This window comes from Pinus tabuliformis, chromosome 2_2 (genome assembly GCF_031772625.1).
Source record: "Pinus tabuliformis cultivar Carrire ecotype Pingquan chromosome 2_2, CPIR1, whole genome shotgun sequence".
Lineage (NCBI taxonomy): Eukaryota > Viridiplantae > Streptophyta > Pinopsida > Pinales > Pinaceae > Pinus > Pinus tabuliformis.
Window position 1 is genome coordinate 223,402,193 of NC_142300.1, and position 24,726 is coordinate 223,426,918.

The 24,726-nt window shown below is 39.9% G+C and overlaps 1 protein-coding gene across 1 annotated transcript in view; it reads right to left on the reverse strand.

Annotated features, from left to right (window-relative positions):
- Positions 1 to 20,761, reverse strand: part of LOC149192121 (Pseudouridine synthase family protein) — a 169,889-nt gene extending 149,128 nt beyond the window's left edge. Inside the window, exon 1 of the mRNA XM_089404488.1 lies at positions 20,319 to 20,761. Coding sequence (XP_089260614.1) covers positions 20,319 to 20,671 — 353 coding nt within the window. The 5' untranslated portion in view covers positions 20,672 to 20,761. The remainder of the gene's footprint in view (positions 1 to 20,318) is intronic.
- Positions 20,762 to 24,726: the final 3,965 nt, after the last annotated feature.

Sequence of the window (24,726 nt, forward strand, 5' to 3'; positions counted from 1 at the left end):
ATCCTTACCTTGCAAATGTTTCTTTTTGATGATGGAAGTCTTCTAAGATTCTTAATCATGATCAATTTCCTTTCATTGTGGATGAGGTCCTATACTAGGTATGCTCCTTCTACATGAATATCTTGAGTTATATCTACCATGCTCCTATATTCTAGAAGATATTTCTAACCATGCATTTTGTTCTATTTATAAATGCTCCTTCTACATGAGTATTTTGAACTCTATGTACATCATGCTTCTAGATTCTAGAAGATGTTTCTAGCCATGCAATTTTATTCTATTCCTACATGCTCCTATACTAATCAAAACTTTGAAAGAAGACTTGAAGTAAAGACTTAGACTTAGTCATAGTAGAGATCCGAAGGATCTTCCTTCTTTTGATTATTTTCTTCTTTCACCTCTTGAGTCATGTGAGCTTCTTCCCTTTTTCTTTTGTTGTTGTTGTCCTTCTCAATTTTTGGACAATTCCTTTTGTAGTGTCCATATTCTTGGCATCCAAAGCATTGGATTTTGGTCATCTTTGTTGTTTGTTCTTCATGGACCAAATTTGCCAATTTTCCCTTTCTCTTGGTCATGGTAGCAAAAGCTTGCTCCTTTGATCACACATCTTCCATTGCTTTGAGCCTTGTTTCCTCTATCTTGCATAGAGACCACATTTCACGTAGTGGGATGGCTTCCTTCTTGGCATATATGCTTGATGTGAATTTGCCCCAATCCTCAGGTAGAGCATTGAGTACTGCAGTTGTCATTTCTCTGTCAGACATGACTTCCCCTAGCTCTTGAAGTTGATCCCTCATCTCAGAGATCTTCATGAAGTAGGGAGCTATTCCTTCCTTTGATATCTTTATTTTGTACAATTCATTTCATAGAGATATCACTTCTCCAGTTGTGGTTACCGAGAATAGCTCTACTAGTTTATCATAGATTTTTTTTATGTTTCAAGTTTGGAGACATAAGGAATGAGAGAGTCCTTGATAGATTCTATTAGAATCCTTTGTGATTTTTTCTCATCCTTATTGTACTTGGCTAAGGCTTGAGTTTGTTAGTTAGCAGGAATAATGATATTCCCTTTTATGTGTTCTAGAAGTTCATTCTCCTTGAGAAGTAAATAAGTCCTCTTCTTCCATGCAAGAAAGTTATTGGTACCTACCAATTTGTTGCATTCCTTGCAAAAAGACATTAATATATATTCAGAAGGGGACATATACTTACTTGATAGATTTGAGATGTAGTGGACTTGATTTCTCCTAGTGGACTTGCTTGATGATGAGATTTGCTTGATGACTTGTAGCTTGGTGTAGGTCCTTCTTTGATTTTCTCTTCTTGTAGGTGCCTTTATGTAAGGCTCTTCTTCTTGCTTTGTAGTCTTCCTTGATGAGTGATGGATGGTAGACCTTCTTGTCCTTGATGTGACAAAGACTTCTTGGCTAGATGCTTCAACTTTTGTAGATGTCCTTCCTTGATGAGTGTTCTTGAGATGCCCTTTCCTTGATGTGTCACCTTAGCTCCAATACCATGTCGAAGAATCAAGGGAAATTAGATGTAGTGAGATTCTTCTTGACTTGATAACAATTTGTGGAGTCTGTTTACTTTTTCTTGTTAGCTTAATCTTCTTCTTCTTCTTCTTAATGCATATGTGTGTTCTGCATCAAACTGCTACCAAAATACAAAAGACAAGAACACAAGATGTTGACTCTCCGCCAGGGCCAAAACCTCTCTTCTCTTGAGAGGAAAACCCTTCGGTAAATTTCTCTTATTGAAGCTTCTTATTAATCAATGCCAAACCCTAAACCCCTTACTAGAATATCCTCCAAGCACAAGTCAAGTCCTTCCTCCTTCTGGCACTTCATCCTCCTTCTGGCACTTCGTTCTTCTTTCAACTGTTGATAGATCTTGTTGCACTTGCTTTAGAAGAGACACTTATCCTTGATCTTTGATGAGACCCTTTCACATGGGATGTTATCTTCCTTTTCTTCACCAACAAACGAACTTGTATCACTGTAATGGGAGGGCTGTTATGACAACAGAGGCAGCCTCCTTCTTCTCGCATGTGTGATTGTAATAGGCTTTAGAACATAGTTTTAAAACTCCGACTCCGACTCCGACTCAACCGAGGATCGACTCCGACTCCGACTCCGAAACGGTAATGACTTGGCCAGCTCGATTTTGACTCGGTCGTTGTAAAAAATACATTAAATATTTATTTTTTTTATAAAAAAACTTAATTTTAAAGATTTTCATTCATGTTTCCAAACACACAGCATTATAATATAGATGGAAGACAACATATGATCAAAGTAGGATCATGAACCAATCCATTATATCAAAATGGTACCCAATGGCAATACATAGTCAACTGTCATACATAATCAAAGACTCAAAACAAAAAACACATAACCAAGGAGGCTAAAAATGACCTCTACAACAAAAGTAAATTGTGACCAGACTCCAGTACTAGTACTACAGCTACTGGCTAGTAGCTACTGCCAGAGGAGCCAAGATCATGTCGATCAATCTCTGGATCATCATCAGAGTCAAACAGGGGGTCCCATGGCTCCTCATCATCATCATCATCTCCAACTGCAGCTGTAGAAGTGGTACCATTAGCAGGCTGTGCAACTGTAGCAGATGCAAGCTGAGATAAGAGTAGATATGCGGCTGCGCTTCTGCCATGGCTGAGCAGAGGAAGCACCTGCAACTGGAGTCCTTGTTCGCTGTGAGACTGAGGCTGGTGGATTGGGATCTGCATTCAACTGAACAGCATGTTCAAGTTCAACTGATGTCTCGATATCTAAATCTAAATCAAGCTCCTCATCAGGATCAAACTCTGTTGGACGACTCTCCACTACCCAATTTGATGTTGGATCGATGTCTTCCAACACAATGGGATCTGAATCAGGTCTTTTGTTTAGCAAATGGTTTCGTCTGAGCCAGAGGTTGTATTGGACATAAACTAGATCATTTAACCGTTTTTTATCCAAACGGTTTCTCTTCTTTGTGTCACTTGGGAGCAGGAGCGAAAATGGGAGCGGGAGCGACATTTTCAAAAGCTCCTGGTTTGGGAGCGAATCCCAGAGGAGTTCGACAACCAATGTCACTAACATCAAGGTACATAGAGGGATTGGTGCTCTTGATTAAATACGAGTTCCATACCCTAATACATGACAAAATTCAATGGAAACATTGCAATCCTCCAATCCTGAAACCCTGAAAAACTGATAACTCTGCTGGATTTTGAATGAAATCTAAAATTCTACTTTCTCCATATGAAATCCAATGAGGCTGAAACCACTCTCAAACATCCTGAGTCATTTCATGGTAATGTTAAAAATTTAAGTAAAAGGATGAAAATGAAGATTAGGGAGAATGTCACTTTTACTTCAAGAATTTAACATTACCATGAAATTTGAATAGCATATCAATACTAGAGAGCATTTGAGTGTGTTAAATAGGGTTTGAGAGGGGGAAATGGACCCCAAATAACATTTAGCTAATTCATAAAACACCTTGAAGTCCAAACCAATCAGCAAACCCCTTAAAATTTCATTAAAATAATGTTAAATTGTTGTTTTAGTGGGTTACGGGCCGCTGTTTGTGACTCGGCCAAGTCAGTACGAGAAACGGCCGAGTTGGCCGAGTCAGCCATGACTCAGCCGAGTCATTCAATGACTCGGCCGAGTCATTCAATGACTCGGCCGAGTCATGACTGACTCGGCCAACCGGGCCGTTTTTTGTACCGAGTCACTCTGGAGGGCAATGGAACGGACCAACTCGCCCGTTTCCGTTTCGAAACGGCCGTTTTTTAAAACTATGATTTAGAACAGCCCTATTACCTTCGCTTTTCTTCCTTGTTCCTTCGCTTGAGTGGGAGGCCCTTTAGGCCTATGTCTCTAGCCCAAATGATGAAGTTTATGTGATTGTGATAGAGGGTTGCTATGACAGTAGGGAGACCGTCTCCTTTTTCGCACGTGTGACTGTCTTTCGCCCTAGAACAGACTTCCAAGGCTCGGTATTTCTTCCTCCTACTTCGCTGCACTAGAGGCTCCTTTCCTTCGCTCTTTTCCAGCCTTTTCTTTTCCCTTCACTTCGTCGATTTCAGAGATGGTGTCTTGTCTTTTGAGGGAGTGGATAGCCTCTATATATAGAGGTTTGTCCCTCCTTTAGGCCGACCTGAAGACTGCAGGCTGACTTGAAGATTCTTCATCATTTTTGCTTCTTTGTAGGTGTCGTTGTATGGAGGAGACTTGTTGACTTTACCCGGAGGTATTCTTTTGACTCTAATACATAAATATACATGGTGTAACATGCCCTTAAGGTCTTCCATAATTTCTTTTGACTCTTTGACTCACGTATAGCACTTTAACACGTGCTAGACCTATTTCAATGAGCAAGAAACTCATTAACATATATTATAAAAATAATATTTCTTTTCTTGAATAAATACAAATATCAAAAGCACAATTATGAAGACCGAACCTAGTTATATTTCCTTTAACAATAGTGAAGTAGTTGATGCTAACATATATGACCATGATGAATATGTGATATAGTCTGACTTTATGATCTAACAGATCTATTGATGCGTGATAGTATGATAGACAAATTGATGACTTGAATGAAGATGATTGAAGTGGCTTCCCATTCAGAACGGGGAATCTCTCCATAAGATCCTTGCTCCTATTATCATTTGCATTATATGTATATTCTTTGTTGTTGAAATATGATTTTTGGGCATGAATAGACAAATATCTGATATTGTTGATCTACAGCAAAGTTCTGACCTAAGAAGAGAGATTTTTCCCTTATTTTAAGTCTTTGTCACACGGATGGAAACTCAAGGGTGCGACTGTAGCCTCCCAACTGCTCGGAGGAAGGCCTATGGGTGCGTCTATACCTAAAATCAGAAGTACACCAGAAGGATGTTAGTCCTATAGACATGGAGCAGACAATAGAAAGTTCTATGAGCAAGGAAGTTTGAATGTTTGACTTACTATAATGTGAATATGTTGACTAAACTTGTGTTTGCAGGTGACCGGGATATGCATATCAATGTCATTATGATTTAACCATTGAGGCTTGTGTATGACGGTATTTCATAACAGTTGCAAGGGTTTGACTAGATTTGGTTGATTGATATAGACAAGCAGTATTTGGAGTTTTGACATCACGCCTGATAATGATTTAGAAGTTAGACTTGATGATTGAGATATGTTTTGGGCTATAGATCTCTCTATGATAGCTTTTGGATTTGACTTGATGACTAATGATTTGATTTGACAACTGATGATTTGCCTTGATAACAATGATAAATGGGCGCAGTATCTTTCAGTGACTAATATTGGTATTCGATAATGGTTTTGTATTGACCTCACAGTAAATGGATGGAACTTGCATGAGTTATTCTTGATCCTGAGAATGACTTGAAGAAGTTTGGTTTGATATTGTTTGGTAAATGACAATTTGTTGATAGATGAATTCACAACTTGATGTGAGCTCTACCTGTCACCTGGTCTAAAGAATATATTACAGTGATATTGAAGAGTTTGATATTAGTTATGATCTGGCATCTAAACTTTGATAAGCTGACGTAGTTGATTTGATTGCACTATATTGATTTGTGTAAGGCTAAACATATTGCTTTGGTCAAGTGCTATGATTGCAGAAAACATTGTATGAAGCAAGCTCCCCGATCCTGATATGTCCGCATTAACAGTGATTTGGTGAAGCCAGGATGATGTGTCGATCCAAACCTCTACTCCAAAAGTGGTCCAAGGTATGACTTTGATTTTGATTTTATATATCTACAGATGGTCTACTCTTGACAGGTAATGAGCCTTTGATGATCAAAGTAAGAGGGAGATGGCTTTTGAAGCTCGAAATAATGATGAATCGATTTCTGAAGTTTGTGAAGCTATTAAAGAGTTTTTGGAAAGTGGAAATGCAAATCCTTGGACACTCTGATTGAATTTCAAGAAGTTATGAAAAGGTATTGTTGAACCTGACTTGGCAACTAACAGTTGATTGAAGCATTGATGTTCCGTTTGAACACCCGTCCACATATGTTGAGCATAGAACCTGAGTGAATTCATGATTGAGCCGCTTCATACGCATTGAGTTGTCACCAAGCACCCTTCGAGATACTTGCATGGGACGATCTCTTTTTCGTCTGAGGCATTCTTCTTGTGATACGTGACTGCATATGATTGGGATCGTTATTAACGAGCACATCCAGATGTTATCTTAGTATGAGATCTGTCATGATATTTTCGATGAGAAGTCCGTAGCTTTAAGCACGACCGAGGTTGAGTACAATGTTGCTAACATGGCTAGCTATGAGGCCAGATGAAGAATCTTTTTGGAGAGATGTTTGAGCAAGTTCTGGATATGACATAGATACATTATGATGACAAAGAGTGGGAACCGATTGGCAGAGAATCTCGTATATAGCTGGGAATGAGATACCTTCATTGAGACAGTGTTGTTGTACGAAACAAGCTTAGGCTTGTAGTTGACACCTCCTCGAGAGGGAGGATGACTATGGTATCATTTTATGATATGTATATTTTGTTCTAATATGATATTTGATTTGATGTCCTGTATGAACAGGAGACAGTTGCTATTGAGACATGATGATTACCAGATATGAGCACGATGATATGTTGTTGATCTATAGAGAGCATCATTGATCGAGAACATTGAGCCAACTCTTCCCCCCTGTTTGAATTCCCAGGGTGAGGAATTGAGATAGAGGGTTCCTAGGGTTGAGGGATCTCTAGAAAATAGGGTTGTAAATGTTGCTCCCCTATCTATTACACATAGGGTTGGAGATGTTGCTCCCCTATCTTGGTCTTTGCAGAGTATACCCCAGTTGGCATCATACCCACAAGTCAGGTTTGTTGGGATTACCGCTCCCCGTCTGGCCAACGGGTTGAGAGTGTACATAAGGTTGTACACCCCAAGTTGATTATAATGCAGGTGTTCTACCACATGACTATTTAGGGTCATTGTTGGGAAGATCAGTAGGCGATAGGATGGGTCAAGTAACTCCCCTATATCACCTGTTGCTCAATATGGGGTCATAGACGTTTAGCTCCCCCATGAGATTCTGAGTTGAGATATGCTCCCCAATGTGGTTCCAGGTTGAGATGTGCTCCCTAATGATATGCTCTCTGGTGATGATGCAAGTCGTAGATTTAGCTCCCCGCTAATGTTTCCATGGTGCTAGCATTGGGCTCCCCGTTGGCAAGAGATTACAGGTGGTAGCAATGGCTCCCCGATGGATAGAGAGTGGTAGATTGAGCTCCCCTCCGATGTCAAATTCTTCTTTTAGATTTGAGAATGTTCAGCATATGAGCAGGGACAATAAAGAGATAAGCAGGAATAAGCAACAGATGAATCGAGATGAACAGTGATGATGAGATACTTGTGATTGGATATGATTTGATGACAAAATACACGACATGATGCAAATGGAATTCTCCCTAGTTGAGAGGGAGTGTTAAAATATGCAACTGCGGTCAAATTCCACTTTGGACAGCGCATTTGATGGAGATAATGATTGCATTGAATTCCTCGTTTCGAGAGGACCAAAATCAACCTAACGATCACTCAAATCAGATAAGAGAAAGTGTACTTATGAAGAAAAGCCTACATGTGCATATTTGATAAGGTCGACCCTAAAGCAAATTGGACACCTTGGAAGGCTATTGTTAAAATTAGCAACTAGGGCCAAATTTCACCTTGGGACAACTCATTTGATGGAGATGATGATTGCATTGGATTCCTCTTGTTGAGAGGTCCAAGATTGATATAAAGATAATCTCATTTGGACAAGCAGAAGTGTGATTTTGAATTTATGCCGTCACATGTGCAAATTGATCAAGTTGGCTTCATCATTATGTAGGCTCAAGAAGCCTAATGGATGTGTCTCTTCACCCACAACAAAGTGTATAAATACAAGAGACCTCACACCTCATTTGGACGGCCATCACTCACACATTCTTCTCTCTCTCTTCATCAGATTGGTTCGTACAGCTCTTGGGAAGCCTCTCTCTCTCTCTTCATCAGATTGGTTCATATAGCTCTTGGGAAGCCTCTCTCTCTCTTCATCGGATTGGTCGTACAGCTCTTACAAAGCCTCTCTCTCTCTTCATCAAATTGGCTCATATAGCACTTGGGAAGCCTCTCTCTCTCTTCATTGATTGGTTCGTACAGCTCTTGGGAAGCCTCTCTCTCTCTTCATCAGATTGGTTCGTACAGCTCTTGGGAAGCCTCTCTCTCTCACACGTGCATCTAGGAGGGCAAATTTTCTAGGCAAAATTATAGGTCAAATTTCAGAATTCAGGGACCGGTTTGACCAAGGTGCATTTCACTGAGTTTGGCTTCGGTTTGTGGGTCAAAGATTCGATTTTCTCAGGCCACATTGTTGGGCACAAAAATAGAGGAATTTTGTGTTTGTTAACCTGCGTTGACTTCAGGTTTGACTATTGTTTGATCGCAGAAAATTATAGTAGTCTTCTCTCTCCTTTGACCGAGTTGTTTTGGGCTGAATTTATCTTCCTAATCAGGCCGAGTTTGAGCAAGGAAGACCAAGTTGCTTTGAGGAAGATTTGTTGTTGTTTTGACCAGCGTTGACTTTTTCGTTAGGGTTGAAGTTTCACTGCAGTTGACTGCAGAATTTGACAAGGCTGATTTGACTTTGTATTGGGCTAGTTTATTTGACGTTTGTACTCTCTCTCTCTCTGTTGAACTATTGAATAATAATAAAAAGAATTGATCAGAGGGTTTTCCCCACAATGGGGTTTTTTCCTATCATCCACCAAATCTGGTGTTCTCTTGTCTTGCCTTGTCTTCTGCATTTTGTTTAATGTTCTATCTGCATTTACTGTCAATGTGATTATTGTTATTGCTATTGGAAATTGGAAATTGTTATTGGGCTACTAAAGGAACATTGAAGTAAATTGTGCTAAGCATAGAACATACCATTGTTAACTAAAATTAACATGGTATTAGAGCCCAGGTGAAGACAAAGCCCAAGCAAGAGTGAGAAAAGCAATCACTAAGGAAAGTTGTTGGACAAGAATTTTGAGCTAGCTTCAATGATGACTACATCATACTTCAAATCTGAGGACAAGCTCAAGGACAAATCCGACTATCATGCATGGAAGATGTCTCTGGATTTGACTTTGGAAGAGAATGATGCTATGGACTATGTAAAGGGAAGAGTGGTGGAGCCTCCTTCAAATGCACCCGTTGCTGCAAAAAAAGTACAAGAAAGGTGAGGTCAAAGGTAAGAAAATTATTGTAGATTATATTCACAAGTCGTTGGTTGCTTATATTTCTAATTTGGAAACATCTAAGGAGATGCATGACAAGTTGGTTGGGATGTTCAAAGTAAACAATGCAAATCAAGTTCTCTTTCTCAAGAACAAGTTGAAAGACATCAAGATGGATAGAGGAGAATCCATTCAATCCTACTTCATGACGATTACTGAAATCAAGAATGATCTTCTATCTATTGGAGAAGTTGTTGGTGACAGGGAGCTCATTCTTATTGCACTTGGAGGTCTTACAAGAGAATGGGATGTGTTTAACACCACCATCCTCAACAATGATAGGATTATGGGTTTTGATGAATTATTGGCTAGATGCACTTAAGAAGAAATAAGGATGATGGAAAGAGACAAGCCCTCAAATGGAAATAATCCTACCACATTCTCCGCTCATGCTAAAAGGAAGAACAATGTTGGTCTAAGAAGACAAGGTCAAGGATTAAGTCGAGATTCAAAGAAGGAAGAAAAAGAAGATGCTTCAATTGCAAAAAATTTGGCCACTATGCTAGAGAGTGTCCTCACAAGAAGGATACTCCAAGGGATGATGACAACAACAACCACAACTACAAAGGCAATGGCAATCAAAGGAAGAACAAGTTCAACAACAAACGAAAGAGGAATGCTCCCATTGCTCGATATGGAAATGGTTGTCCTCCCAAAAGATCAAGAAATTCCAAGTATGAGGAAAGTAATGTTGTAGAACAAAATGAATTTTAACTTATTTCTACTTTATCTACTGCCTCTCCTCCAGATACATTGGATCATTGGCTGATTGATAGTAGCGCCTCAAGGCACTTCACTGGATATAAAGAGGCCCTCTCGAATTTTGTTGAAAAGAAGACTAAATTGCAAATCATACTTGGAGATAATGCCACCTATCCCATGAAAGGAATAGGTATCGTCACTCTTCACTTGAATCAAGGTCAAATCATCCATCTACAAGAAGTATTGTATGTGCCCGATTTGAAGAAGAACCTGGTATCTATTTCTGCAATGGAAGATAAAGGCTTCAAGGTAGCATTCGTTGATGGAAAGGTACGTCTTTGGCAAAGAAACCCTAAAGATGCATTTACGGTTGGATTTAGGGTTGATGATCTTTATCAAGTTGGAGGAAGTCCTTTGGGAGCCATGTCTTGCGACACTTTCTTCAATCCAAATTGTGGCACCAAAGATTTCCCCACTTTCATTACAAGGCCTTACCTGGGGTAAGGAAGATTGTCACAAGTATGCCCGATTTCAACATGAATCATGAAAGTGTTTGTCAGGGTTGTGCAGCTGGAAAACTTACAAGGGGACCATTCCCCTCAAGCAAAAGTCAAACTTCTGATATTCTTCAACTAGTCCATTCTGACCTATCTGGTATGTTGCTCGTAACATCATTAGGAAGATACTTATATTATGCTATTTTTGTGGATGACTTCTCTCGCAAAACATGGATCTATTTCTTGAAGAAGAAGGATGAAGTATTCAAATGGTTTCGTGCTTTCAAAGCCTTGGTGAAGAATCAAACAAGGAAGAAGATCAACATATGGAGGAACGACAATGGGATCGAATATGAATTCAATGACTATTGTAGAGAAGTTGGCATTAAGAGGGAGACAACCATTGCATACACTCCCGAGCAACATGGAGTTTCTCAAAGAAAGAATCAAACGATCATGGAAGCCACCCATACTATGCTTCATGATCTAAGTCTACCAAAGTTCTTATGGGGAGAAGCTGCAAATACTGTCGTATATGTTCGAAATAGGTGTCCACATCAAACATTGGATTTCAAGACACCCGAATAAGTTTTCACTGGTAAGAAACCTGATGTTTCTCATTTTAGAATATTTAGTTGTCCCGTATAATTTCATGTGCCAAAAGAGAAGAGAACCAAGTTAGAAGCATCCAGGAAGAAAGGAACTTTTGTGGGCTACAGTGAAAACTCAAAGGCATATAGAATCCATGTGTTTGGTCAACGAGATGTGGAAGTAAGCCATGATGTTACATTTGATGAAGACACTGCTCTTGGGAAAGCCAGATATCTCCTCATTCCAGGAAAAGAAAATGATGATGCTACAGGAAAGCAAGAAGAACCTCCATCCGATGAGCTTATGCCCCATGTTAAAGGTCCAATGGATCGCATTGATCCACCTCCTAGTGATCCCTCTACCTCAAGGAAAAGACCGTTGTGGCTCAAAGGCACTCGAAGATGCTGAAAAGCATATTGCTCCAAGAGGGACATTTCGTGAAAGTAAGAAGCCCACCAGGTATCAAGGATACCTTGCTGCCATGAGTAACATTGTTCAATCTGAGCCTTGTACATTCGAAGAAGTCGTGAAACATCAAATATGGAAGGGTGCGATGAATGAGGAGTATGAATCCATCATGAAGAATGATGTCTGGGATGTGGTTCCTAGACCCAAGGACAAATTTGTGGTCACCTCTAAATGGCTTTACAAAATCAAACATGGAGCTGATGGAAGTGCTGAAAAATACAAGGCCAAGTTCGTTGCTCGAGGCTTCTCTCAAAAGGAAGGGGTGGACTATGATGAGATATTTTCACCAGTTGCCTGATATACCACTATCTGTTCGATTATAGCTCTTGCTGCCTCTCAAGGATGGAGCCTACACCAAATGGATGTTAAGACTGCTTTCTTGCATGGCTCGCTTAAGGAGGAAGTCTACTTGGAACAACCTCAGGGGTTCGAAGTATAGGATCGAAGGACACACGTATGCAGGTTGAAGAAAGCCCTCTATGGGTTGAAGCAAACCCCTAGGGCTTGGTATGAGAGCATTGATAGCTATCTTACAAAGCTGGGATTTACAAGGAAAGATGCTGACACTAACCTATATTTCAAGGTTGAGAATGACAAGCCTCTCATTCTAGTCCTTTATGTGGATGATCTCTCTTTCTAACAGGTGCGGACCCTCTCATTTATCAATGCAAGAGGGAGTTGGCTTCCGAGTTCAAGATGAAGGACCTAAGACTGATGCACAACTTCCTAGGCCTGGAGGTCTCGCAAAAGCCAAGTGAGATTTTCCTTTCTCAAGGAAAATACATTGTGAAGCTACTGGAGAGATGTGGGATGGTGGATTGTAAGTCCGTGTCTACTCCAATGGAACTCAACTTCAAGAAGCTATGTGGAAGTGTTGTTGGGCCCGAATTGGCGAACCCTTCTGAATATAGACAACTTGTGGGGGCCCTCATGTTCTTGGTAAACTCCCGTCGTAACATATGCTTCGATGTGAACACGTTAAGTAAATTTATGGTCAAGCCTCATCACATACATTGGATTGCTGCTAAGAATCTCTTGAGATATCTCTGGGGCACAATCCATTATGGACTAAGATACACTGCGGGGAATTTGAGGCTGTGTGGATATATAGATGCTGACTGGGATGGCAGTGTGGTGGATCATAAGAGCACATCGGGATGTTGCTTCTCATTGGCATCTGCTTCTATTTCTTGGATGAGCAGGAAGCAGAAATCGGTTGCCCTAAACACTGTCGAGGCCGAATACATTGTAGCTAGTATGGCTTGTTGTGAAGTTGTTTGGTTGAGGAAGCTTTTCAGTGAGCTATTTGAGCACGTGTTGGATACCACTATGATCTTCTGCGACAACCAAAGTGGGATTTGCCTTTTACAGAATCCCATGTTCCACGACCGCTCCAAGCACATTGATATCAGGTACCACTTTATCCAGGATATGGTACAACGAGGAGCTATAAGGCTCCAACACATCAGGATTGATGAGTACGTCGCAAATATCCTAATGAAGCCTTTGGGGAAGGTCAAATTCGTAACCTTCCGAGAGAGACTTGGAGTCGTAGAAAGACCCTCCCTTGAAGGTCCTGCTTAAGTTGGACATTGAGCTCTGGGAGCTCCTGGGTGCTTGGGGTACTTCTTGGAGCAATGAGCGACCATAGGGTGAGTGGTTCACCTTTCCCTATGCGGTGCGTTGTGTACAGGGTGAGTGGTTCACCTTCCCCTACTAGACACATGCATGTAGAGTGAGTGGTTCAGCTTCCCCTACGATTGACACATGCACAGGACGAATGGTTCACCTTCTTTTATGGCATAAGAGCAGAATGAATGGTTCACCTTCTCCTGCCGATGCCCCAGCATACATCCTACCCATGGAGTCCGGGACTCATGGGAAGTACCTCTCATCTGGCCAATGAGTTGGGAAATGTGGATAGGGACCATAACACTACCGATGGACGCATCGTGTACTGTCATACTCCCTATGTCTAGGATGCATGGTGTTCAACAAATTGATCTGGGATCATTTGAGGTTCTATCTCTGGATTGACTTTTGTTAGTGGAGAGTGGTAAGGTCTTGTGACTCACTCTTGATCGATTCTTCTTCATTATTACTTCATGGTTCAGCAGAGCAGAGATGAGATAACAGAGATGGTACATGACAACAAGATGGCATGATGACAACAGATGGATTAGCAAGAGGAATTCTCCCTAGTTGAGAGGGAGTGTTAAAATTGGCAACTAGGGCCAAATTCCACCTTGGGATAGCTCATTTGATGGAGATTATGATTGCATTGGATTCCTCTTTTTGATAGGTCCAAGATTGATATAAAGATCATCTCATTCGGACAAGAATAAGTGTGATTTTGAATTTATGCCCTCACATGTGCAAATTGATCAAGTCGGCTTCATCATTATGTAGGCTCAAAAAGCCCAATGGATGTGTCTCTTCACCCACAACAAAGTGTATAAATACAAGAGACCTCACACCTCATTTGGACATCTATCACTCACACATTCTTCTCTCTCTCCCTTCATCAGATTGGTTCGAACAGCTCTTGGGGAGCCTCTTTGTCTCTCACACATGTGGCTAGGAGGACAGATTTTCTAGGGAAAATTACAGGCCGAATTTCAGACTTCAAGAACAAGTTTGACTAGCGTTGACCAAGGTGCATTTCACTAAGTTTGACTTCAGTTTTTGGGTCAAAGATTCGATTTTCTTAGGCCGCATTGTTGGGCACAAAAATTGAGGAATTCTGGGTTGGTTGACCTATGTTGACTTCAGGTTTGACTATTGTTTGACCGCAGAAAATTACAGCAGTCTTCTCTCTCCTTTGACCGAGTTTGACCGAGCTGTTTTGGGCTGAATTTATCCTCCTGATTAGGCTAAGTTTGACCAAGGAAGACAGAGCTGCTTTGAGGAAGATTTGTTGTTGTTTTGACCAGCATTGACTTTCCAGTTAGGGCTGAAGTTTGATTGCAGTTGACTGTTGAATTTGACAGGGTTGATTTGACTTTGTATTGGGCTAGTTTATTTGAATTTTGTACTCTCTCTTTGTGCTGAACTATTGAATAATAATAAGAAGAATTGATCAAAGGGATTTCCCCACATCGGGATTTTTCCTTGGCATCCGCCAAATCCGGTGTTCTCTTGTCTTGGCTTGTCTTCTGCATTCTTATGTTCTATCTGCAATTATTGTCAATGTGATTATTGTGATTGCTATTGGAAATTGGAAATTGTTATTGGGCTACTAAAGGAACATTAAATTAAATTGTGCTAAGCATAGAACATACAATTGTTAACTGAAATTAACAGCTATAAATACAAGTGACCTCAACCTCATTTGGACATCATCTTGAGACATTCTTCTATTCTCTATCTTGGTTTTGGCTCGCACAGGTCTAAGGCTTGCCTGCAGAGAATTGGTTCGCACGAAGGAGAAATTACATGGTCCGAAGTTCACGCATGCTTCTAAGGTTTCTGGGTCACAACTGCAGGCTTGCCAAAGGCAGAATTCGACTATAGCCGTAGGCTTGCCAAAGGCAGAATTCGACTATAGCCGTAGGCTTGCCAAAGGCAGAATTCGACTATAGCCGTAGGCTTGCCAAAGGCAGAATTCGTCTATAGCCATAGGCTTGCAGGCTCAAGGGAGCAACTAAAGCCTTTCAAACGCACGCACAGCATGTAGTCCATGTGACCAACTCTTAGGGTTTGGTTTTTCAGTTGTCTAAAGTTTTCGCTCGTTGACCGCAGGGTTCGGTAGTTGACCGCAGATAGTGACAGTTCATTACAAGCTTCTAAATTAGGGTTTTGAGTATAAGCATTGATGGGTTCATTTTATGGATATTGTTTAGTTGATTATTGTTGGATAGGTTTATGGTTGAAGATATGGATTATTGTACTCTCATTTACTGAATCATTCAATGACGATCTAATAAGAAGAAGAATTTGAAAGGGTTTTCCCCATAGTGGGTTTTGCCTTGGTCTCCAACCAATCCTGGTGTCTCTATGTGTGAATGCTTTTCTTCTATTGTTCCTTTATGTTCTACTACATTGATGATGATGATATTGTTCTTTCTACATAGTTGCATATGTTGCTGAATAATGTTATGATGTTATGGGGTGAATTTAATGTGTTAATGAATAAATGCAATTATCAAAGCAAAGAACAATATATCCCTAAGAAAAATTAACATTATTATAGGTGGGCACCCCATATCGGGATCTATGTACTTGCATTGGGATCATCCATGTACCAGTAGATAGATATAGACATACACATTGGGATTTGTGCCATTTTTCTTAGGATCTATGACACTACATTCAGATACATGCCACTACCTAAGGATTTGTGATAGTGCATTAGACATCATCACACAGGTATCCACATCATCATTTGTAAACGTGTCAGCTTATGAAGAATACATGAGCCACTTATGATGATTACTACTTAACATTTCTGGCAATCATGTGGGTCGCACCCATTTTTGGACCTCTTTTCACACTTTTGGATTGTTTCTAGACACTTGGGCGCACTGTCTCTCTTATATCCCACATGGGTGGATGCTTCTAGAAACTTTGGGTGAGGCACACTTCTTTTAGCCCTAATTCATCACATGTGTGGTGGTTTAAGTGGCGCTCTTGGTTATTCCCATGGTATGAGGAGGACACTCATGGTTTTTGCTAGTGGTTTGATCCTACACATGGTTTTGACCCTTTTTTTAAGGAGAGCACTCTTAGTTTCTCCCATGCTATGACAAGGGCGCTCATAGCTTTTGCTACTGGTTTGAGCCTACACATGGTTTTGACTCCCTGCTTGAGGAGGGCACTCAAATTGGAGTGGCTTTTGCCCATTGTATGAGGGCATCCATGGTTTTCACTTGAGCACATGGTATTGTATTAGCTCATGGTATTCTTTGTATGGTATTTGGAGAACTTTATCTATATAAGGAGGACACCTCTGTCATTTCTTAGAGTTTGCTCGCCTTTCAAAAAGTTGTGTGTTTTTTTAATCATGAATATATATTTTAGTGCTATGAGGATGATATTGATATGTTGACATCGGAAGTTCCTATGAAGAGAAGAGCTATGACAACATACAACAAATGCATTTGAGGTAATGGAGGTTGCCTATCTCATATATTTTGTCATTCCCTAGGCTTAAATCATTGTTTAGGGTATAGGATTTTCAAGATTCTATCCTTTTACTTTATGCTACTTGGATTACTGGTTGTAGTACTTAGGCTAAGTTTTTTTCAGTTATTCTTCAATAGAAATTTTGTAGTGCATCATCTAAACTTGAAGATCTCTTCGCAACCCTTCATGGTGCTAGCAACTTCAACTTTAAGTTGTTAAAATTTGGCAGCTCAGGGATGAATTTCTCCTAGAAGAAATCATATCTTTCAGTTCTATTTGAACCACCTATAATAAAATTTCATTTCTGACAATTCTAATATGAATTTCCAAAAATAATAAGTCACATCTCAATTTGGAAGTGACTTTCCAAAAATAGAAATTCATGTCTAAATGATCAAGGATGACCTCAACATATAAAATCCACTTTAAAATTAAATCAATCATTATTATACAAGTCAAAAATTAATATTTTATCCTTACTAGTATTATTATTATTATGATACTATTATTTATAAAATAGTCTAAATTCATCCACCTTTAATGGATTAATAAAAACAAATTCTCAATAGTCTCATGGAATAAGTCAACTAAATTGAGAATCTCTTACTTGGCAAATCGAACCTCTCTTTTGGAATAAAATAGTAACTCCACACTTAAGAGAATGTAACTCTCCCTCACTAATTCGATCTATGGCAAAAGTGCAACTCATCCTCATTAAATGCACTTGCAACTCCCTCACTCAATTCGATTTGTAAATCTCACCAAATATTCTTTCATGTCTAAGTGTAACCCTCTTTCTCCCTAATTCGAATTGTAACTCCTCGAGACAAGTGTATGTTAATTTTTGGCAGCTCAGTGACAAATTCCAATCATGGGACTAGATTCCTCTTTTCGAGAGGACCAATTTTGACTATTGAAGTGCTCAATTTGGACAAGAGAAAGTGTATCTTTGAAGTAAAGCCCACATGTGCACAAAAGGACCAGTCGACCCTAAAGCAAATTGGACACCCTTGGAAGCCTATAAATATAAGTGTCCTCAAGCTGATTTGGATATCAGATCACACTCTTCTCTCTCTATCTTCTTGGGTTCGATACATCTGAAGTTTCTAGTGAAGATCCCGAACTGGCCGAAAGTACTGAACTGGGTGCAGAACTGTGGTACCGAACTGGGCGTAGAACTGTGGTATCGAATCGGGCACAGAATTGTGGTACCGAATTGGGGGCGAAACTCTGGTACCGAACTAAGCGCAGAATTGTGGTACCAAACTGGGTGCAGAACTGTGGTACCAAACTGGGTGCGGAACTGTGGCACTAAACTAGTGTGGAACTGTGGTACCGAATTGGTTGCAAAACTGTGGTACTGAACTGGATGCATAACAGGCCGAAGGTGCAGAATTGTTGGTATTTTGACTTTGACCAAACTTGACTATTGGTTGATTATTTTGGATTTCGATTGGTTATTCCCTTGGCTAAGTCAAACTTTGACTTGAATTATTATTGTTGGAATAAGTGCCATGAGTATGAGACATCAACAGAGGCCTTTTTCACCACCATACAGAATATTGCTATCAACAGGTGGGACAAGAATCGCACACCTTTACATTGCTTGGCTCACACGTTGAATCCCAATTACTACAACAATGAGTGGCTCAATGGTGGGCCTTCACGCAAACTTCCTCCTCACATGGATGTTAGGATTTCACGAGGGAGGAAGGATGCATTTAGACAAATATATCAAGATAAAGCATCCTTGATGAGGTGGAGGATCCTAGAGTTTTCCGCTAGCATTGAAAGATTGGGAGGCTATGATGTGATTATAGACAAGGGGGCTAAAAAGCCCTATGCTCGGTGGGAAACTCATAGGGCAACATGCCCTTCTCTACAACAATTGGCTATGAGACTCTTGTCTTAGGATACACCATCCTCTTGTTGCAAGAGGAATTAGAGCACATATGGGAATTTGTATAGTTTGAAGAAGAGTAGACTTGAGCAGTCTAGGGCAAAGACGATGGTGTATGTGCACAACAATCTTCGTCTTATTTACAGGCAGAGGGAGAAGCGATTGATGGGAAAGACAAAGATGTGGGATGTGTTTCTTGATGATATGAGTTTGGACATCAGTGTTGAGTTGGCATTGTCCAACTTGGATCTTAATGAATCACTGCTAGAGCCAGCCACTTTTGACGATGGTGATCCTCTTAAGGGGTCACCTCCACACCAACAGAGGCAGAGATTAGATTGGATACAAAGGAGGAGGATGGAGGAGAGAGTAGTGGTGCTAGTGATGCTAACTTTGATATTGATAACATGGGGGACCACTGATAGAGCAATGAGATTCTTCCATCTTGATCTGCGGTTCTGGTATCTACCCTATTTTATATTTGCCATTGGCATTCCCACCTATAGTAGCAACCATTGAATGAGATAGTATCTATGTTATACATTTTGATTTTGATGACTTAATGGAAAAACTGCAGTTTATGGTTGTAATTTCTGTGTTTGTCAATTTATCATCATTGATGTAGTACTAATTGTATGTATGATTGAATTTGTATCATCATCATGTAAATGTTTTAGTTTTTAAATTGAATCTTTCTCTATGTTTCATTTTTTGTGTGTAATTCACTAATTTGTTATATTTTTTATACATGTCCTCCCTGTCCTGTTTCGGGGGTCATTTTGTCATGTGTCAGATACTCCTATTTCCGTGTCCTTTGTGTCCCATGTCATCGTGTTAGGTGACTTAGATCTCAAGTTATGTGGCCAATTCCTCACTGCCCCTCTTGACTAGAAAGTTGCCCTCTTATGAAACAAATTGCCTTGGGATGTCAAGTTTCATGCGGCGTGGCCACTCATTATTATCGAAGTCTTAATTTTTGTACGAAAAAAGGAATGATTTTATGTTTAATCAGATCCAAACAGTGAATTGTTTTCTTAGGCAGACAGTTCACAGATATGTCCACAAAGTGGAGTTTGACATGGTGGGTATCCTTGAACCATGAGCAAGAAGCCTCTTGTTGATTCCCCAGCTCCTTTCATCTGATCTAGGCATTTTCAGCACGGTGATAAGAGGCCACCACACAAAGCAGGTCAAGCAGTACAATAAAGGCAGGAGTTGCACCATAGCTGGCCGTGCAGTCCTCCGAGACAGACCCTTGGCCATCCAGAAAATGACAAACAGCCTGAGAATGATGATCAGTGAAACACTCTTCTTGACACAGAGCTAGCTAATGATGGGTTGAGGCCTGACCCAAATGATGGTTGGTGCACCACTGTTCTTTACACAGAACTAGTTATGATGATGGATGGAGGCCTGTCCCAAATGACAAGAATGACCCCGTCCAAATGCAGGCCTGCTCCAATAATTTCTTAGATGTGTGTTTTCTTTTGGTTTTGTGTCTCGAAGATAGGTCTTTATAGATATCTTTGGTTACATATCCAGTTTTTCCATATGTCGAAGTGGCAATTTTGATAGAACTGGTGATCTTAGGCGATGTTGATAGATTTTAACGAAGAAACATGGAAAAACAATGAGGAAATGGGCGGTGTATATATATATATATAAACACACAAATTGAGCAAGAAATGGGAAGGAAAATACCGTGTAGTAGGCAAGGAGGCCGTGGAGGCTGCATTTCGGCAAAATACAGGAAATATTCGATGATGCTCTCCAGCGTATACGAGCCGACTGAATAATGGACTGGAAGAAACTGAGGCCGTCTCCTTCTCTTTCTTCTTCTCCTGTAAAGAATGACAGTGTTGGCCAAATGATACTTGGGAGTTACTAAGAGTAACAGTAGAAGAGGGGCTGGGCCTCTGCCTGGACCTGACATAGGAAAATGTTGCCGGTGTTGTTGAGTTTCCTAGTTTGGAAATGGTGGCGAGCAGTGAGAAAGAACAGTAATATTGGGAGCATGTCCATGGCCACGGCGACGAAAGAGAACCAACGCCCATCTTCTTTCCCCTCTATAGATCTCATCTAACAACGAGGAGGATACATGTGGTTATCCACATAGCTCGAATCACCCACTGATCATATGGTCATAGGGGCGTATATGATTATTGTTTTGTTAAACGTGTATTTTCCGTTAAAGGTCAAGCATCGTAAAAGAGATGGAAAAAATATATATATTTTTAACGTTTATAATGTTAAAGATAGCTTATGGAACATATTGCTTCTTCATCTGTTTGATGTATTTAGCCTTTTATTGTGAAGCTTCAAAATAAATGCTCCTAGCTTCTCGACAAACCCCTCATTAAATAGATTATCCCAAGAGCTAGTTGCAAACGTATCTGCATAGCTTTCTTTGTTGTCTTTGAAAGCCTCACATTCTAAAATGAAATGTTTTTCTGTTTCCACTTTTCCGGAAGAACAAAAAATGCATACTCTTTCCTCCCACATTTCCTTTGGCCTTTTCTAGCGCCCTGTTTCACAACAGAGTTGATGAGAATTAGTCCTTAACTGAGCAATAAGAATTTTGGCTCTCCAAGAGATATTGACCTCTATGTATGCCTTTGGTTGATGACTATGAGTGGGATTAAACACTTCAATATAGTAATTTTTCTTTCTTCCTGGCTCCTTATCTCAAATATGCTTGTGGAACTTTTCCATAACAAAAGTTTTTATCTCTTTGTTGTTTATGGGACACGCATTCAAGCAAATACCCCATTTACTAAACCATTTGTTATTTCGCTACATCCAAATTTTTTTGCTCTTGCACAATCTATCATTAAAGACAACATTGGGCCATCTACCCTCTTCCATTTGCTCAATTTTTTTTAAATACCTTATGACTTGCACCATAGCAATTGCTTCAATAGGAGCAGTCCTTGTTTCACTTAGCAAGATATCGTAAGGAAATGCACTTTTAATCTTAAAATTGTTTGTAATCAAATGCTTCTAAATTTGTCTCCACTGCATGTCGAATGCCCTGTTGGCTCATAGTTCACAATCATAAAGAATTACTGGAATCACTAGAAGCCCAAAAAGAGTTTGAGTGGTGTTCCAGTCCCATAACTCTGCCTCTCTACACCTATTTTGAAAAGCATAAAATGCTTTCCAACCCCCCAAAGTTCTTTTCTTTCTACAACCATTCCAGCTTAGATTTTTGTTGAATTCAATTCCGAGGTATTTGTAGTCCGCAACTTCTTCCAAAATGTTGCCTTCAAAGTAGAACTTATGCTAGTTATGTTTTCTTTTCTTAGAGAAGACCACTACTTTCGTTTCGCTGATATTGACTTGCATCCCCACAGTTGTACAAAAATGCTCAAGGGATAGTAAGTGCTCTTGCAAACCAAGAGCTGATTTAGCAATCAGAATAAGGTCAACTGCATACAAAAGAAGCCTTATAACAAACTTGCCTAAATAGAAACCATCACCCCCTTGTGAATTTAACCACTCCTCAAGCTTGTCAATATATAAACCAAAAAGGGTAGGACACAGTAGGCAACCTTGCTTGACCCCGATATCACTTCTAAAACTTTCAGAAATCCCTGCTGAAGTTCTAATTTGACTCTCACCTCTTCATATAGCCTATGCACAGCTGCTCTCAAATGTTTAGGAACCCCAAGTTCCTCCATTCTGTGCCAAAGCTTATCCCTAGAAACCGAGTCAAACGCTTTTCTGAAATCAACAAAGCAACAGAAGACTTCCTCCTTTTTCTCCCACACTTTTTCAATGATGTGCCTTAAAGTTATACAATGATCAACTGTGGAATGTTTAGGTCTAAAACCTGCTTGCCCTTTAGCACGCTTATCTCTTTCTTCTGCCCACTTGCTAATTTTGTTTTCTAGCATGCTTCCAAATAGCTTTACAAACAAATGGTTTATCATGATGGTCCTATAATTGGAGGGATTATTGACGTCACCGCTCATGAAAAGAGGTATTGCCAGACTAGTTGCCCCATCTGTGGGGAGCCCTTGTTATATGATGTTGTTGAATATTTTTGTAATGTGAGATGCAAGAATCTTTGAGCCCCACTTTAGATATTTTGCTTGGAGTTAAGCTAAGTCTTTTGCTTTTCCAACACCCAACTTCTTGATACCCATCTCTACCTCTTGTACTGTGAAGAGTTTAGTATCAGTGTTGACCAAGTGGGGAGGGTCAGCCTTGGGAACGTGCTCATAGAGTTCTCTTGCATAGTCAAACCATTTAGAAGCTGTAATATTATTTCCAATTTGTATCTTTTTCGGTTGGAATTCCTTCCAAAATAATTTGGGATTATTTTTCCCAAGGAATATTAGTTATTCCCTCCTTAAAGCCATGAAATCGGCCTTTTTCTTGCTCAATAACTGCTTGTAAGCTTTGAGCTTTATGTTATCCTTGTTTGACGCTTTCCACATTCTCCTTGCCTTTTTTCATTCCTCGTCAAACCAAGCATTAACCGGAAAGCAATTTGTTTCAAGCTTCTTAATTTTTGCTCTTTTACACTTTGCAAGTGCGCACTAAATTAAATGTGTTAATTCATGACTATGAGCGTTGTGAATTGTAATTTTATCCTTCCCAAAGAGCCTCTCTAGCGTCATTTTGAAGGTATTACAATTTTCTGGGGTCAAAAGAATTCTGCCCTGTGGGAGATTTTGTTGGACATGCTGAATTTTTTACTCTAATTGTTTCTTTCCAATCCAAGAGAACCATAAATAAATTGGCTTGTGATCTGATTTCAAGTCCCACAGCTGATCTTCAATCAAAACGTCCTCCATTTTCTCACACAAACCATGCGAGCAAATTACATAATCTACCACACTTGCTCCATTGTAAGTACTGCAAGTGAAATTACCAGACTTTGCCCATCTAGTCAAGCCATTACAAATGACTAAATCAAAGGCCCCACATAGAGTAAGCAATTGTTCACCAAAAAAATTGCAGCCCTTGTCCTATGAAATTCTTTCCCACTGATGATTACTTTCTTCTATAAGCCAAATAGGGTCACAATCATCTTTACAACAAAGAATGCTAGCTTGCTCACTTGCATTCCTAGCATTGAAATCACCCACTATAAGGACTTCACCTAGCTGTGAATATGTTACAATATCCGCTTTTAAGGCTGCAAATGGATCTTTGTGATCAAGCCCTCTACCTTTATAGATTTTTGAAACCTGCGGCACAAAATAGCATGCTGCAATTATGATGTGGTTTCCATTTTCTAATATTTTAAACCAAATGAATTGCTTATTTGAGTGTTTTTTTCTAACTAAATGAGACGAGCTTCTTTCTCCCTTACTAAAACCATGATACCCCCGTGCCCTTTGTCATTCCCTGTTGCATTGTTCCACACTGCCATCTTCCAATATCCTCCAAACAGAGGTGTCTTGCACCCTTCATGCTCATGTGTTTCTATGAGGCAAATTATGTCTCTATTTTCCACAATAGGCCCTAACCCAGGTCCTCGTCTCCATGGGTAACCTCTGTAGTTCCAACAAACTAATCTTAACGAAACCTGGGTATGACTTGATTGCTATTTGTTTTGACATGCAAGACTCACATTTGAGTCTTTGTCCCTACTTTCCCATACTGACCTTGCTTTCTGATTACCTGTTGAAGAGTTTGTTGCCTCTTCTTTATTATCATCTTACTGCTCTGTTTTGGAAGGAGGTCCAAACCGCGTTATCACAGCTTTGCCTTTATAAATCCATGCTCTCTTGCCTTCATCTCTTGCTACCCTAACCTTTAAAATTTCCTCCCTTATTTCCTCCTGTTGTTTTATAGTTAGAAATTCTTCTAGGAAAAAACGAGAACCCCTCAAGAGATGTTTCTTGCTTAGAATGATATATTTATTACACAAATTAGGCATAATGACTTTTATGGGCCTGGCTCTCTCCTTGTTAAACCTACCTACCCTCCATGCTTGGCATATTTGTCCTTGCCATAGCAATTTGTCTTTCAAGAAGTCTCTTGTATTAGCTTTTTTGCTGTGAAGCTTCAAAATAAATGCTCCAAGCTTCTCAACAAACCCCTCACTAAATAGATTATCCCAAGAGCTAGTTGCCAACATATCTGCATAAATTTC